Raw genomic sequence first — 18,080 nt, forward strand, 5'->3', positions numbered from 1 at the left:
TCGGTCCTATAATTGTAGTCCCAATTCCCAATGAAGGCGCCACGGTTTAATGCGGCGGGTAGTGTAGATAGCACCCTAGCCAGGGTACGCCCATGATTTATCATCATAGGCTTTAATATTTAAGGATTGGCAGGACGTGTACAGATTCTTGGTTAGATTACTCGCTGGCGACTCAGAAGCCATGTCCGCTCTCGCAAATTACTCTGTCCTCCGCTTTATTTCAGTTTGTGTTAATAAAAGACCATTTATCATCCTTTCTGCTGACCTGCGATTTCTTTCATAGATATAAACACCACCCTGTATCTACACTAGTATCAAAACCTGATACTACACTTATTTAGCCTTGAAGGCATAGGTACGTGTACAAATTCACCGATTATGAAGAGATTCGCCTAAACTGTCCGTTGATTGCTTAGATTGCAGTCTGTATACGGGGTGTTCCAAGTAGTGTGAGTTTCAAGGGGACAATGGACATGGCAAGAGATACAAGGCAATAAAACATCGGCTAGGGTTTTGGGATTCTCAGGGGTCAGTTAAACGCGAGCAAAGAATCTTAGTACAGTGATGTTCGAAAATCGTAGACTATAACTAAACCATTTGGAGTAAGTTTTACAAAATTTGGTATTTTTCCATTATCGATAACAACTGCCAATGGAATCGTGCTCTGAGATTTATCCAGGTCTTATACAGGCTTTTATTTAAGTACGTAGCCAGGTCCGGTAATGTTTTGCTTTCAAGATACAGGGTGTCAAATTGTTCTTAAAAAATCGTTTTTTTTTCGGAAAAATCTTAATAATCCTTTGGTCGATTTTGTTGAAATTTGGTATTTACTTATTGTTAAATGGTTTTTTTATTAAAAAAATTGTGTTCCATGTGTTTAAGTGTAGTTTTAATAAACCGCTTTTCGTGTTGGGTTTTTCTTAAATTTCCGGCACTACCCCTGCGCACGTCGCTAGTAAAAAGAGACAAACAATTTCTAGCTTAAAAGATTCCTTTTTATTATATTAGAAATAGTCACCAAGTTTTAACGTCATATTAGTTGGCGTCTTGTTATTTAGAAGTTTTTTTTATATGTAAAGATTAAAAAAAAGTTTGACACCCTGTATCTCGAAAACGAAAGCATTACCGATCCTGTGTTTATTTAAACTTTTAGTCTTAGAATCACTCAAAGAATCATCTCTTAAAGTTTGGCCACGTGCCTAAATGACACCCTGTATACTTCGAGTAACTATCACCATTGAACTTCGCTTATTTGAGATGCTCTATAGGTTTCCTCTCGATCAAAGGTGACGTCATAATACCATTAAATTTTGATACTATCCGAAACCGTTATAGAAGAATGAAAAAGTTAAAATTTACAGGGTGTTACATTACAAGATGTGTTCAGAAAAGAAAATTTCTTATTATCTCTGGGATTACAAGAAAGACCTTGGGTTGTGGCCATAGGTACGAGAATCTTTAAAATTATTTAAAATCATAGGGAACTGAACAAAAAATTCGAAATATGTATGATGCTAAACTTGAAAACTTTAAATTTGACAAACATTTTCTTCCGGCCGTTTTCACCCAAGAGATCCATTCAAATTCTTATTACATCTACTCTGAAAAGAAGGCGTTTAGAATCGTCCCCCGAGTAATCTGCGTCAAGTTAATGCCCGTTCCCCATTTCCAAATTTTCAAAGTTAACCCGCTTATTTTTGGTCCTTCGAGACGCGATAATAAAATCAGTATCGAAACTGTATAGGAATGTCGGCAATAACAGATTCTCCACTACAAATATATCCTTTAATTAATTATTTTTGTTATTGACGCACGGGAAATAACAAAAACAATGGCCTTTTGACCAATTAAAATTAAATACCCTGACAATTTTCGTCCAAATAACTGCATTCCTAAATCGCAAAAATTACATAAACGAGCCATATCGGAATGAACTACTGCGCTTCATAGCAATGATCATTCAACCGGAAAAATTTAAATCACTTTTTTGACTCGTTAGCATAAGTGGCTATTACTGTTTATTACCAAAATCGAATTAAATAGGGTTTATGGAAAAATAAAATTTCCGAACGCGATAGGGAAGTGATCAATATTCGCCCACGGGATTTATATTAATATGCCAAGCAAATGATGTTTTACCACTCCCTCAGACGAAAAAGCATCGATAATGTCGTTTTAATTCCCAAAGTGTTCAATCTGTTAAAGTCACGTGCTTTCGGGAGCTTAATCCCCGCGAACGGTAGTTCGTAAGCTCTCCTTAAACTTTGGCTCAGGGCGAAATTTTAATTAAAACGTTCCGATATCAAAAATATAATCGATCCATTCGAGCGCAGACTGCGAGGTATTTAGAGAGATTTCAACCCCTGAGGGGCGGAGGGCGTGGGCCTAATTCCGAAATTTGTATTCCGACATTCATGTTATCCCAAACTTTGCATAAACGTGTTGAATATGCAGAGAATCTTGATGTAACTTACCAATAAACCAAGGATTCCTTGAATTATTCTCCACACTCAATGATAGGAAGTACTCCTTAAAACCTTTGACAGGGTTGGCTTGGGGTTGTACCGACAATGTGCCCTCAATTTCTGCCTCATTGTTTTCAGTGACCACTGACCTGGCACTCCAACCATCTGATCCGATCCAAGTGAAATGGCCGGTAGCATTACACCTTCGAACAGCTTTCATTAATTCGGCTACTTCTTGGTCCGAACCGAAAATTATGCATCCTGAAAAAAGGGGAAAATGAAGAACATTGTGAAAATTTGAGGACAATAATTGGCAAAGTGATTCTAAAGGCATCAAAATACCGTTCAATTAAATTGAAACCGTGATGGCATCAATCAAAATAGTCGTGGATTTAGAGGTAAGTTACCTTTGTTAAGAATTAAATAGATGAGTGGGCCTCGGCACCTACAAAGCAAATTCATGTGGAAGCGGGTCTGTTTGTATTGCGAAACATACAGTACATATTGTCATACGTAAATTAAATTGAGAATTAAAGAAGAACATAAATTGATGACAATGTATCACAGACCGACGAATTCCAGGATGTCCTTCAGGAAATTGAATTTTCCCGTTTTGACGTGAAATGTGAACGTCCAAACTGGTCACACATTATTAAATGAAATCCAATTTCCCGGTAGGATACTTATACTTTTATGATTTAAGACCCCTTGTGCCTCTTCGTTTTTTATTCGCAAAAAAAGCAACAAAACTTTCCAACTTTTAGCATTGTAATATTACCCTTATTCCGAAACTGACAAAGGGAAATAATTTATGTTGCCTCGTAAAGGTTTTTCATTGCCGAATTTTGAGGTGCTATAATCAGACCGATCTTTTTGCCTGTTTTTTCGACAAATGACAAAGCAGCTCTTTTTAATGAGAGAAGGAGACTTTGTGGTATTAATATGAGAAAGATATCCTTTCGTGTGTCTTTTCGAGGGTAAAACTTTTAGAGAAAATCTCGTTTATTTAAAATATGAATTACACATCAAATAATATATTGCCAGGAAGCTATATTTAGCTCCCATCTCTCATCTCAGGTAGCACAGTGAGAGCTATAAATTTGGTCGTGCAATGACAAACGACGAGGTCTATGTTTCCTCTTGACGCGCCAGTGGGACCTTAAGAAATTAAACTGGGACTTTGATATGTTTCTGTATAAATCGTTATAATTTTTTCGGGCAACATCAATAGGATCATATTCTTAAATGCGGTGCTACCAGAACCCTCTCGCGGGACGAATAAAAAGCAATTTAAATGTTAAGGAAAAAAGGTCGAGCGGATTGGGCGGAAAATAAATTCCAAATCCGTACATGTATTTCTTGCGTTAGACTCAAGACAAAACAATATCACAAAAAGCCTAAAAGTATCTAACCTCGAAGCAAATTAAAAAGGAAATAAATTCTTATAAAACATATCAATTTCTTATACAAAATTAATTCAGCTCAGGGTTGGGGGATATGAGGATTATCCGGTCCACCTTTCATCCCTCGTAATGGGAAACATACTTTTTATGCCTTCTAATGAGAACTGGAAAAAAAGAGGTTCTCTTTCTCTTTAATGTGCCTGCGGGATGTTTGAAAATTAAAGTGGGAGTTTTCTCGCAACCCTGATATTATGGGTGCATTCTTTTTTTATAGTTGGAACGGATGTAAATTAAGATACTTCTTTTTGATTAGTCGGTATTTTTTTTGTTTTCAACACTGTACAAGAAAAATAAGCACACATTTCTTCTATATGCAACTGTGTAATTTACAGGTGCAGAATATAAAATTTCAGTTTTTATAAATTCCAAACTCCGTTCTCGGCCCATAGTATTAATGGCATGGATGTGTTACACGTGTACGTTTGTGTGATAAACTGCAGAATGTAGGCATAGGCTCTCTGGGGCATAAAAATGTAACAAAATACTTTTAAAAATTTGATGCAGCGGTATTGTCTCGTTAAGAATTTTACGTTTTGTTCAATTTTGGTTAACATTCCCATTCCCATCCTGTTTTAATTCAAGATGAGAAATCGCCGTCTCAGAATGCATCTAATTATTGTTCTTCTTTTTATTTTCATAGTGTTTCTAATTTATTTTACTTTTTATTGTGCGCTCTCTTTGATATTCCCTTTTTCTCTCTCATATGACTTCTTGTCATTAGATTTCTAAAACTTAAAAATAGTTTAAAAATTCTCCAAAATAAAAATTAAATTCTGAATAGTGACAAACAACGCCAAATTTGTATTTAAAATTTTAGAATGTGGATGGCCATAATTTAACGTCAGCTGTAGCGGACAGCTATTAAGTGTTTGGGGTAACTGTGTTCGAAATTTCAATAATCTATCTCCAATCATTCACAATATATAGAATAATTTTAATGTTTATCAGTATTTCCAATCCTCATTCAAATTTATTATAGACCCTTTGTTTTATCTTCTTTTCAGATCTTATTTTTATTATAGCTTTTTTATTTGTGTACTTGACTTACCTAACGTTACACCTTACGGTGTATAGCAAAAATGGAAAAATATCTGAGCTAATTCCGTTTAGAGTGTATTCTACAATATTGAAAAAAACTAATCATGTTCAATATACAGGTTCAATTAGGGGATCATTTGAATTCCAATTTAGTCTCGAATTCTCCTGATGAGAGTATTTTGTAGGGGTCTGATTACTTTTTACCACGAACCCCCGTTTAAAATTCAGCGGGGGTTTTCCATTTTCGGGCTACGTGACCGTTTTTGTCCACTGTCCAATCTTATGTTTGTTTTCTAATTTGCCGCACCAAAGATACGAAGATTCAATTTAATACGGTTTTTTACTGCCTCCGGGACCTTTGCCAATATTAAAGAAAAAAAAAACATAAGAAGGACATTTCCCCGAAACGTGATGTTTTTTGATAAGGATTTGTGAGAACATACCTCTGGCCCTTGGCTGCGTCTGTAGCTTCTGCACAATATTGTCGTAGACTGATATGTTCGCGACACCTGAATCTTTAACAAGCTTCTCTTTTACGGCGATGCATATTTTATTTTTTGCCAAAAGGTCCTCCAGAACTTCAAAGGCCTGCAAATCAAGGAACAGATTTTCGGTCATATAAAGAGAAATTAGGATTTGAATATTTTCATGAGCGATTTTGGACATCCCAAAATCTCAAAATTCCCAACATTCTTGTGTCAAATTATTACTGAAACATCAGCTGGCTGCTAATTAAACTTCTTGCAAAGTCTCAATCTATTCGGAATAGTAGAAAAATTATAACTTTAATATTGAAATGGCCAACTTTTCACTTAAAATGCAAATCTGTTGTAATTAAAGTCAAGAGGAAAGGAGCAAATCCAGGTTAAGTAAATGCAAAAAATCTCATCCCAGTTTAAAGATTTGCAATTTTATAAAAGTGCTGAAAACGTAATAATAACTGAGTTTCAGGTGCAAATTTCATTTCAGCCTTAACATCATCATTTATGTTTGTCTAAAAATGTAACCGCAGGATACGATTTTTGCTTTAGATTCGCAAGGCAAATCCGCAAACACCGCATTTGCCTCCAAAACTCTTTTACATCTTATTTTATCTTCCCCAAGGTAATAAAGGTGGCAGCTCTCCAATCGGGTAAATATACATGGCAAACAAGGAAATACTTCTTCCCCCGTTTACTTGATGTATTGGAAGGATCTTGAATAAATATTTATAGTCATATAAGCAGGAACTCCAAAACTCAGAATTTCATAATAGAAACAAACCCTGTTTTGACTCACCTTGATTCCATAATTAGATTCCTCATATATAATGGAAATATAGCTCCAGCCCATACGGATTACTATGTCCACCATCGCCTTAACCTGATGATGATCCGAGGGAATTGTCCTGGAGAAGTATTCGAAACGCTGTTTGTTGCTCAGTTCGGGGCTTGTAGAAAAAAACGACACCTGAAACAAAAAGAGGTTTGGTTAATTTTTGTTAAAGTAAAAAAAAAAATAAATAAATTACCCCTAATTCCTTTAACAATTAATGGATCACTAAATTAATATTACGAGAGAAAAAGGCTTCTAGAAAATCACTCCATAAGTGAACGCACTTTCACAATATGTAGTATCGTGAGCTGTTAATTTTTGAAAACATTAAAATTTTGGATATAAAAATTAGAAAATTCTTAGCCATAATCGCTGTGAGAAATAACATAACATAAAATTAATATTGTCAGATGTTTCGTCACCGCAATTTCGGCACACTTTGTTTATTATGGTGAAAGGAGGATTCTATTACGTCATTCTATAAGAGATCAAACAATGAACTCTGATCTGCTAATGACTGAATAGAAATTTCTACCAATGGAAGGTAGAAAGTTCTTGTACTGTAACATACTTAAAAAAAAAATACATGCTGAGAAGATGATTGTTTTAAAATATCCCTCTATAAAGGACAAAAAATCTCTAAAAATAACCAATATTCTGATGCGTTAAACATACATGGAAATGATTTTGTATATCCTTGCAAAAAGAAACTCTTGACCCACATCGCTCTATAAAATGAATCAATTTCGCCCTTAAGCTAGCTTCCCCAATTATCTTCCAAGAAATATAAGGATTGTGCCTCAGTGGCCGCTAATTGAGACGAATTCGCTTCAGGCCTAACAAATACGTTAATTAACCCTTATTTGTCTGAACCGAATTCCAATAACGGCCCTTTGGCACGTCTGAACTCGGATTAAATGAGAGTTTTATGTGGGTCGCACGACTCTTAAAATTGAATTTGCCTTTATCGGGAAGAGTTCTTTATAACGCTGGCTTATCCTTAAAATTTGTGTAATTTAAGAATTGTTCGACCAAAGGACATTATGGGTCGTAAAATTTGGGATAGGCGGACTTGCACAAAATTCCATTAATAACCGAAAAATGATTCATGGGAGGATTTAAGCTGAAGCTTAAAGTTTGTCGTCCACGAAGTGGCAGTTTTAGATAATTAATGATTGTCCTACACCCATACTTTTTTCCGGTGCCAAAGCTCCAATCAAATGCTAAAGTAAATATTTTGTGCAATAACATCGGATGACCTAGACTAACATTGTTCTTGGAATGAGGTCGGAGACGTATTTCTTCGCTTGGCTAACATCGACTTAGCCGAAGAGCAAATTAAGTTAAGTATACGCGGAGATGTGTATTTAATAAATTGCGCCACCGAAATGGGTAAATGGTTAAATAGTAAAATGTCGTTTGTGAGTTTCAAGGAAAATTGAATTTTGGATTTGGCTTAATATAATTAGCCTGATCTAAAGACCAAAATTCAAACCATGCTAATCTTCAGAGTTTTATAGACCAGGGATTGCAGAATATGCGATTTCGCTAGTGGAAATAGATATATGTATGTATGAGTTTTTAGATTCATCTGATAAGTGAGGGAAAAATATAAGTGATCACTTTCGTAACTTTAACACCCGTTCGATTTAGTAAAAAGTAACTTATAAAAAATTAATTTAATTATTACTTACTAAATTTTATTTGATTTTGATTCACCTTTGGGAACTATAGTAGAATCTCATAAATATAAATCTGAATTCCAGGAACAAGTGGAGATTTAAATAATGTTATTCAAAGAGACATAGGGATGGAAGGATATCCGCACAGCGAGGTGGAAGGATCTTCTACAAATTTATACAGTGCAAAACTTCTGCCTAAGGAAGGAATTAAGACTTAAATATCTGACGAACATAATGCGTCTCATAAGTACCGGAAAACTAAATTAAAATTAGAAAAGCCTTTGTACTTTGCAGAGATAATCTGCTTATTAAGGAGCGTCTATTTATAAGCTTTACGCTTGTAGCGGATCCTTCGTAATTGAAGCGTTTTCTGGTTACAGGTAAGCTGTAAAGCGGTGCCGCTGAAAATTCATGGACCAAAGCATCCTAAATAATTCATTTTCTCCTCTAACAAGGTTGGGAACTAATTAAAACTCTTAAAGAAAAGCGGATGAGGATTCGCTTGCAATTTACTGTGCAGCTTTAATTATGGACGGGTTCAAGCTTCCAGCTGGAAGAGACAGACAGAAAAGAGGAATCAAAGCACTATTCAAATGGATTTAGGCAATAGTAATGGATCCTTTGAGTTGTGAAATTTAAAATTTATGCAACAAATCTTCACAAATCCCTTACAAAGGGCACGCGATCCTATAAGTCAATTACAACATTACAACCAATAGAGCCTTTTGCCCTCATCTTCCGCTACAAGTTTAACGGAGATCGATTAATCATTTTTCTCCCCTGTTTTTCAATTATCCTTTTGTTAGTTGAAGTTTCTTCCCCAAACAGCAGATACAATAAATCGTGCGTCTCTAATCTATGACCTAAATACTTTTCCGGTCTAAAAAACGCTTCCGACGATTAGAAAATTATCGCTGATAGTTTCTCGTTCCTGATTAAGAATTATGATCGGGTTGCCAAGTGAAATGACAAACGACGGCAACTGCGCCCTTATATTGTTATTTACTGCGATCTCTATAGTCGGAGCTCGTTGCCACACTTGCTCGTCTCTCCCTTATTTTCTATTCACGTGTCAAGTAAGTATTATGTGACTGCGGTAAAAAGATGAAGAATGATTGCGCAGCGTCAGCCGAACAGCTTAACATAATATAGCTAAGCTTGTTGGGACTTATTTCGTCTTTTTTCAAAGGGCTCCAGAAAATCCCTTAAAAGCTAATGACGTCATGTATCCTGACGAGTAGGATCGTGGTGGCTAATGGTTTGTTCGTAGGAACTTTTAAAATTTTTATAATGAACTTCCCTAGCTTTCATATTACGAAGCATTTACAAAGAGAAAAAGTGTTTTATATTTAATCGGTTGTACACTGTTTGTTAATGGTGAATTACGTTTGAATTTAACTGCAAATCTCATTTAAATGCCTTCATTTACAGGCACCTACGGAATTATTTTTTGGTAAATGAATTAAGTTCAAAAAATTGAAATGCACGGCTCATAATTTACAAATCAACTCTTTTCCCTTAAAGAAAGTGTTGCATCTGGTGAACCTAAGATTAGACTAAAACCTTTGGTTTCACGAATATCCAGAATTGTACTTAGAACTAGTGGAAACCATAGGGGAGGCAAAGATATATAGGGTCTCAATTTGAAAACTTCCCACTCCTGTTACCTCGAAACGGGACAGATTTTTAGAAAATTTCCGAATCACGACGATTTTGTTACAATTTTTATGTAAAATTCACCGCGCCTCTTTCAACCCTCTACCCCCCAGACCCACCCTCTCAAATATCTCAAATGATAAAGGGGGCTAAGTGATACATCATTTTAAAGGGGCTTTCATTCTCTACATTTTGGTACCTCATTTGTTACATTTGACAGTTGCGTTATCAAGTTACACCTCTTTGATCTTTCTAAATTCGTTTTTTCTATTACTGTTTTGATAACGTCGCAACTAAGACTTTTTTTATTCAAATATATCTTACGATTGGGAGATTGTCATAATAGGAGTGGGAAGTTTTCAAGCTGACACCCTGTATAATATTCAGGGAGTTTAACTTAATTTTTCTCTAATATTTTTTGAAAAATCAGTGGCATGCACTGGTTTACCCGAAAAAAATATTTTCAACAAAAATTTTGATTCGTTAATGGTGAAAAGTTTTACAAACCGCGCAAATTACAGTGCTCTAGAGTGAAACGTGACTTTATATTAACTTCCAGCACAAAACACATAGATATCAAGGAGTAATAACAGATATCAAAGACTGCAAAAAATTTAAATTCATTGTCAGTAATGGGGCAGCCTGTAAAAGGTATTCTCAAAAAGGTTATGTGTTTATCCAGGAAAAGTATGAGGCAGAATTCTGGATAGGCACATTAAGCGAAATCAAGTTAGAAGCTTCGGAAAGACGACTATAAAGAGGAAGAAAAGGAACAGTTTAAATGGTGGAGATGCTTGGAAAACCCTAGCCTAAGTGAATGTTGAAATGTGACTATAGCCTTTGCTAAAAGTTAAAGGATGAGGAAGTATGGAAAGAGGAAATATTTTAGACTAAGATTCTTAAAGGGTAAGTCGTGAAAGCAAAAATTGAGGATTTAGGTATCCGGTGAGATCAATAAATTCATAGCAATTTTGCTACTAAAAGTATAAAGACATTTCCGAAAAACGAGATGTCTCAAGTGAACGAAGTTTATTTAATGTACGTGCTCCTCGAGTCTTCTAAGTAAGATCGAGTGAGAAACTCTCCAACGTTAATTAGTTCGATACTTACATCAATTAGATCTTTAGTAACCGTAGTAAGGGAAAACTATTAAGCCTTAGTTGTAAGTCGAAATTTAATGAATCAGAAAACCATTACTCGGAAACAAAACTTCTATCTGTGTGTTTACTTGCACATGAAATTATTATTCGACAGCTCTCTAACACTAAGCACTTTCTGGATGCTTTGCGACGTCCCCGATAATAAATCAAAGCTGCAAAAGAATGGGCAATTTATCAGAATCCTTTTACTCACCATCTCACCATAAATAAAAGTTACGGCAAAATAGAAATGTCTTGATAGGAGAAACCCTTTTCAGCTGTTTCTGTTCTGGATAACAAATTTTCCCAGAATTTAAACTATGTTTCCTTTATTTCCAGAGCGGGTCTTTTGTGGGTCGCAGCCGGGACAATATGCAAAAGGAGATTGATTATGTTAGATTAAAATAAAACGAATGTGGTTAAAATTTAAATTAATTCGGAAATTGCCTTTGGATCGAGTTTGTTGGAAATGCCAATGCCAAGGGAACTGGAATTGCATGTTTGTAAACAAAACCTTTGATTTTCCGATCACAACTAGTTTGCTTCTACATGGGTAAAAATAATCTTGCTGCATCGGAGGGTTGAATTATATGAGTGCCACAAGAAAGACAAATGGAGCGAACATAAACCTTTGTCCTGCAGAGTAGTAGTTTGGTGTCTGGAAACGGATGTCGAATCTCCCTCCAAGTATACACGTCTTAGAACAAAGAAAACCGGAAATTTTCATGATCCATTAAAGCCGTTTTTATATCCCGAACAGAATCATCGTGGCCCCTTTCAGACATATTCACTGAATTTCTGAAAATCCCCCTTGTAATATTACCATCAATTTTGCAAAAAAATCGAATGCTTCTCGATTTTCCTCGTGTTTATATTACTGCCTGAGAGCAATATGCTGATTCCTGAATAAAAAAGAAATAAAACTATAGGGTTATAAGAATCCATCCTTAGTCAAGTATCTTCGCCCCTTATCGGGCATAATTTGTTTTGAGAACTTCGGTCGTAAACGTCCCAAACCTGTAGAGTATTTCAGCGGTTAAACCGAGATTTAAATAATCGCTGATTTTGGTCCCGAATTTATTGAACCGATTTATTCTTAAGATATCGTCTTTAGAGCCTCATTTTATTATTAATAGCTAGCTGTCAAACAAATTAATCATCCAATGTATTCATAAACAGCTACCGGGTTTTTAGACTGAAATGGATGAATCCTATTTGGGACGTATTAGGATAATGTAGCTGAAATATAAGATAGCTGGAGAGCATGTACGCCCTAGATAAGACGCGTTTTCCATAAAATAATGCGCCCTTTTGATCTTTCCCTTAATGGCGTTTTATTATGACGGTGTAAAGTGGCAGAAAGGGCTTTTTAAACTCGCGTGTATAGTGGAATTTTCGTCAGTTTTGAGGTTTTCCAATTATACAGCACAAAAATTTAAAACGCCAGTTTTCAAGCTACACGAGTAAACTGATGAAGAGGTCTGCTTTTGGAAAATGGTTTTAAAAACTGCCCTTTTCTCTATAAAACTCAATAGAGAATGCCGGTGGAAGTACGAGCTTTTTGCGCTTTGGAGTTGGGAAAAAAGATATTGTAGAAGGAAACATATTCAAAGTTTTTTCGTCGACATGTTTGTCAAAGTACTGAGGATAAAATTACGCTTTTGGCTTTTTTTTTAATTTGTTACAGTCATTACTCGGAGGATATTCCTTTGAAATTTCAAATTTGGAAGCCAATTTTGTAATAAATCGGGTCGTATTTAAATTCTTTGAAAGTGGTTAATAAAAAATATATCCAACATGTTTTTTTTGTCAAAAATGTTGAAAAAAAGAAATAAAGGTGGCCTACTAACGTGAATTAATTTATAAATTCTAAGATTTTGTTTGCAAATCCTAAATTTTAAAGTCAATTTTACCAAAATCACTCTCGTGCTGAATATGGCACATGAAGATATTCAAGAAACGCCACATTCACACACAGATTTTTTATTTTTTCAGAATCAGAATCAGAATCAGAAACCTGATTGTAACATTTCTTATGACTAGTACACTTTTAAAAATTATTTTAAGGAAGACTATGAGTTTAAAGCAGATAAAAATCGGTGCTTAAGAAATTTTTTTTTTAGTTTAGTTTCTGGATTCAGTTAAAAAGCAATTCAGAGAAAATTTAAATCTTTCTAAAGACCCTCTAGAAGATTGGTTTCTGCAGCAAACTTATTCATGGATTTACATTTTATGTTATTGTTCATTCATGTTACTTAGGAATTCAGAAAATTGCTCTCGTTGATTATGGTAATTTTGGAATAGAGAAAGACATACCACATAAAGTGAGCCCCGGAGAACACCCTTCTAACTTCCTTCTTCCAGTTGAACCTCAATAAATTTACCCAAAAATTACAAATTCCAATCAGCGGCAAAAGTTCAGCGTGCCATAAAGCACCTTTTAATAATGAAGCTTGACCGAAAGCCCTAATGTGCTTTCGTATATCACAAAACTTTATTCCCATACGATATTTTTGTGAAATTCCGAAATATTAATAATGTCCAGATTAAAACATAAAACGTGTTCGAGCAAGCAAAATGTCTAATTCACTTGAAAATATTCCCAACTTTCTGCAATTCAAATTGAAATTGCAGGTATTAAAAGGAATCGGAATTTCCGGAAGGTTTGCTTCTAATTCTGGAAACGTACCTAATTCCGCTTTGATGCTAAATAATGAATAAACACTTATTTATATTTGAAATTCAAAATAAGGGTATATTTGCTTTTCATAGTCAAGCTTTTACTATAACATTTGGCGTGCCTCCAAATTTCTTGTAAACTGTAAACCCATTTCGAGCAGTAATTCCCTGCGAAAGTCATCAAAACTGGTAGCTATGTAAGGAAGCGCTTTGTAACTGGCAAGCAGCTCGGCTTTGTGGCTCAATTGCCTGGTGTCGAGAAAATTAAGAACCATTTACTTTAGGGCACAGATAAAGACAAAACGCCAGACGAAGCCTCTCATTCTGAATAATTCTTGAGGCAAAACTGTGTTATGTTTACGCCCAAAGAGTACAGCAACGAGTTTCTTGCCTTAATTCCCCTAATCGAAAAGTTTTTAAAGTCCATTTACTGCTTTTATTTAAAGCCCGGTTTAATACTGAGCTGACATTAAGAGGTAATAAGTGCGGCTAAGGGTAATAAGTATATTTTCCTGGGCGTATCGGCACTTTGAAATATACATAAACAAGTTTCGACCAAAACAATTTGCGATAAAAGGAAACTTTAAATTGTTTTTCAGACTCTTTCTTGCGAGCCCGAGGGGAAATAAGAGATTTTAGTTTCCTGTCTTTCCATGCAAACGTCGATCAGGGGATTGAAAAGTCGTTGTTTCTGAATTAGCGAGAGCACCACCGTCGACATTTAAGTGCAAAGTTATAGTAACTATAAGTTTTTAACTTCTATCATCAATCATCCTTACTATTGACTATGCAAAGGCAAAAATGTAAATCGTATTAAAGTCATTTTTATAATTGGAAAAAGTGGGCTCTAGGGAATTGGATTCGGGGAGAGGAATAAGCCGGCTGAAGGGCGAGACGTCTCGAAGCTAGCTGGTCATCAAGAATCTTAATCTCGGCTTAAGTGGGAGGATCAATCTTGATGGGGGACGGTTTTAAGGATGCATTTTGGGTAGGATTATCAAGAGAGGAACAACTTTGGATGAATGAAATTACGTGTATTTTGGGCTAGAATTCAAATAGCAGCTTAAGCCAGAGAAAAGCAAAAATGCCTGTAAAATTCTGAAGCTATGAATTCGGTCGATTAGACTTCCACAAAATGGAATAACGAGTAGTTCGAGAAACATTCTTCTCAAGAACTTCGATCCAGCGATATTTGAGGGATTTCGTATTATCGCAAAAGATAGATTTATTAATGTGATTCCTTTTCAGTAAAAAATATGGACACATTTACCTACAATTATATGTCGCAATTGAGAAACCAAAGCGCTTCTTCGATGAGAAACAGATAGATCTACTCCGAGGGCTAATGCTCCCATCGGCATTGAACTGCACTGATTTTCGTAGTGACCTCTTGGGTGAGTGCTTTGAATTTAAGAAATTACATTAACTCATATGATCAGCGCAAGAGATTATAGTCCTGTGTGCTGAAAAACGATCCACACTGTATCAGCGGACACAGAATCCCTGGTCAGGCCGTTAGCAGACCGTTTCCAGCTTCTCAGCGTTCATCAAACGGCGATAGGCAAATGGCCACGTGTAAAACTCTTAACATGTGACTGTAATTTCTTGTGGTGATCACTGAAGTTCGTGGAAGTTTCTTGATTTAGGATCAAGAAAAACAGTGCAGTTCAATGCTGGTAAAACATGGGAGCATCGAAAGATAGCATTTTGGATGGTAAGTAGTTATTACCATCCGCTTACCAAAAGAGACGACTCTAAATTTAATTTGAGAAAATGTAGCTGGGTTTGAGAGGCACTTTCTTGCTCAAATTCGAGGAAAGATTCTCGCTATGTTAGAGTCCACGCGTTGATTGATAATTTAATCGAAGGGATAATGTGAAATTATTGTTAGTTTGGTCTTGACAGTTCAATATTGTATTTTGCACTTTCTCCATATAAATTTTCAAATTGTTTATATTCACTTCATTATTATTCATCATTTTACTAATTAATATCACATTATGGATTTAAAATAGAGAATCCTGAAATGTATGTCATTTATCATTGAATAAATTTTATAACGAAACAAAAGTCAATAGAGTTGTGGAATTGAGTTGTGCTAATATTTGGAGTCATCAAGTTAATATTTTGGTTGTTTATTTAAATTATTCACCACCACATAATTATTATTCGCGAGTTTTGTTAAAATGTCATTCGCAATTTATACTTATTAATAATATAGTTTTACATTAATGTTGCAAAGGAGTCAGCAAGTAAATCAAATTAAATTGAATCGACACACATTTCATGTACCAAGGTACATTTCCACAGGACCTTCCGCTAATTGAACGATTTGTACATACATATAATCGACAAATTAGGCAAAACCTTATCGATAAATCCATTTTGCGTGGATGTAATTGCTTGCACCATTATATCCAAACCCAACCCTGTTTATTCTGTAAATACCGCGGCAATAGAGATATTGTAATATATAAGGGCCATTTGGGTTTTACGACCGAGGAGTAAATCCATTCGTTAAGATATTCAAGAGTAGAAAATGTTTACTTTATAAGTTAATAATGGACTGCTCGCAAATAACAAGCTTTCCTTTTATTGCACAACGCCCGTTATCACCACGTTGCCGGTTTATAGTGAAGTCTGAAAATTCATTAATCAGAGGAGTTGTTGGGCTCTAAATCTCATACACCGACTGTTCGTCTTTCCTTATAGACAAGTTTTTCTCAGTGTCAAGTAATTATACGTTTTAATTCGGAAGTTTCAACTTTATTTAATTAACAATGATTTATAGGCAAAGTTGAGAGAGATTCAATTTATTATGAGACACGATAAAGTTTGCTCGAATTTGCTAATATAATTAGCTCGATTCGGAAGGCGAGGAGATTATTAAATTTCTTTGTTAAATGGCAGTATTTCAACCCTAAAATTGTTTATTGAATGATGCTTATATTATCATGTTTATCATCAGTAGTACGCACCTTTCTATTTAAAACTTTAACGAAACATAAAGGAGTCGTTCTCATGTGTCACCAAAAGCAGCAGATACCTAATCCAGAGAAGAAACGCTGGTTCTCAGTAAATTGTATGCGTATTTAGACCAGTACCAAGCTGTTAAAGTTGCCGGTCTGACAAATACCGTGAGATGCTAAAATTCCTCAGGCATATATTCAAAATCACACGTTAAAATCGAAAAAATATACCACTGAATATTTCTCAAATTTTAAAACAAAGAAAAATTCTCGTGTTTCTAATAATTCTCAAATTTGTCTTGACCATTAATTCGAGATTCGAAGGTGACAAAGTAATACGCAAAAAGGACCATGTACTCTCAAGTTCTAGTGTTATTTATTCCTTTTTCTTCTCTCCTTTCACTGCATGTCCTGTTAATCTTTCAGTTGAGAGTAATATACAATCTGCTCCAGATAAGGATGAACAGCATGGAGATTTCGAAAAGGGTAATAGATACGAAATTAATTAATTTAGAAAAAAGTTGCGCAATTTGAAGTAAATTAATAATCTATTTTTATACCAATTGAATTCTGAATGGTTACAAAGATATTTGGAAAAAACGAATTTGGCGGTTTTCGTTTTTTGCAAATAACTCTTATACCGTTACAGTTAGAGGCATGAAAGTTTTACATTATTAAGACACTTTTTTGAAAACTTTATAGTATTGTTGCCACTTTTCTTCTTAAATCCTTACTTTCGGAGATAAATGATTAAACTTTTGATTTTCGAATAGGTCCAATATCGAATGTTTAAATTTTTAAAATCGTCATAAAATTCTCTTTTTAGCCATGTATTACATTTAGCATTTTTATCAAAAACTCTATGAGTTATAACCATTCAAACATTTTTTGATAAGTCAGCTATGATTTTGACTTATAACAATGGTGCACAATAAATATATAAATGCTATGGAAACGGTGAAAAAAGCATATTTATGTTTGGACAATAATGGTGGTTTATTTGAACATTTTTTACAATTTGAGGCTTCTATTCGATTCAAATTTAGCCATATTGCTATTATTAAAAACATAATTTTATTTAATTAATTTTTTTCTTATTTTATGCTGATTTTAATAACACGCATAAGTAAATATAATTATGCACACGTCAAGGAAATTCAAGGTTTTACAACTTTAAAATATTTTTAACGGTTTCGTAACATAGTTATTTATTATGTATCATTGCTAAAGTCAAAATCATAACTGATATATAAAAAATAGTTTTAATGGCTATAACTCATAGAGTTTCTGAGAAAAGGGCCAAATGTAAGACTGAAAAGGGAATTTTATGATGGTTTTAAAATCGAAAGTTTAACAATTTATTTCCGAAAGTAAGGACTTAACAAGAAAAGTGGCAACACTGCTACGAAATTTTCAAAAAAATGTCTTAATAATGTAAAACTTTCATGTCTATAACTGTAACCGTATAAGAGTTATTTCCAAGAAACGAAAACCGCCAAATTCGTTTTTTTTCTGGATATCTTTGTACCATTGGTAATTTAACTGGTATAAAAGCAGATTATTAATTTGTTCTAAACTGTGCAATTTTTCCTAATTTAAACGATTTTCTATTTATTAGCATTTCCGAGATTTTCATGCTGTTTATCTTTATCTGGGACAGACTGTATATCATAAA

The 18,080-nt window shown here is 34.6% G+C and overlaps 1 protein-coding gene across 2 annotated transcripts in view; it reads right to left on the minus strand.

Annotated features, from left to right (window-relative positions):
- Positions 1 to 18,080, minus strand: part of mtt (mangetout) — a 161,717-nt gene that overhangs the window by 23,989 nt on the left and 119,648 nt on the right. For both annotated transcript variants that reach the window (XM_066397223.1, XM_066397224.1), the window contains 3 exons: positions 6,245 to 6,415; positions 5,410 to 5,554; positions 2,475 to 2,726 (listed from right to left, as the gene is read on the minus strand). In XM_066397223.1, coding sequence (XP_066253320.1) covers positions 2,475 to 2,726; positions 5,410 to 5,554; positions 6,245 to 6,415 — 568 coding nt within the window. The remainder of the gene's footprint in view (positions 1 to 2,474; positions 2,727 to 5,409; positions 5,555 to 6,244; positions 6,416 to 18,080) is intronic.

The sequence above is a fragment of the Euwallacea similis genome, chromosome 14 (genome assembly GCF_039881205.1).
Source record: "Euwallacea similis isolate ESF13 chromosome 14, ESF131.1, whole genome shotgun sequence".
NCBI lineage: Eukaryota > Metazoa > Arthropoda > Insecta > Coleoptera > Curculionidae > Euwallacea > Euwallacea similis.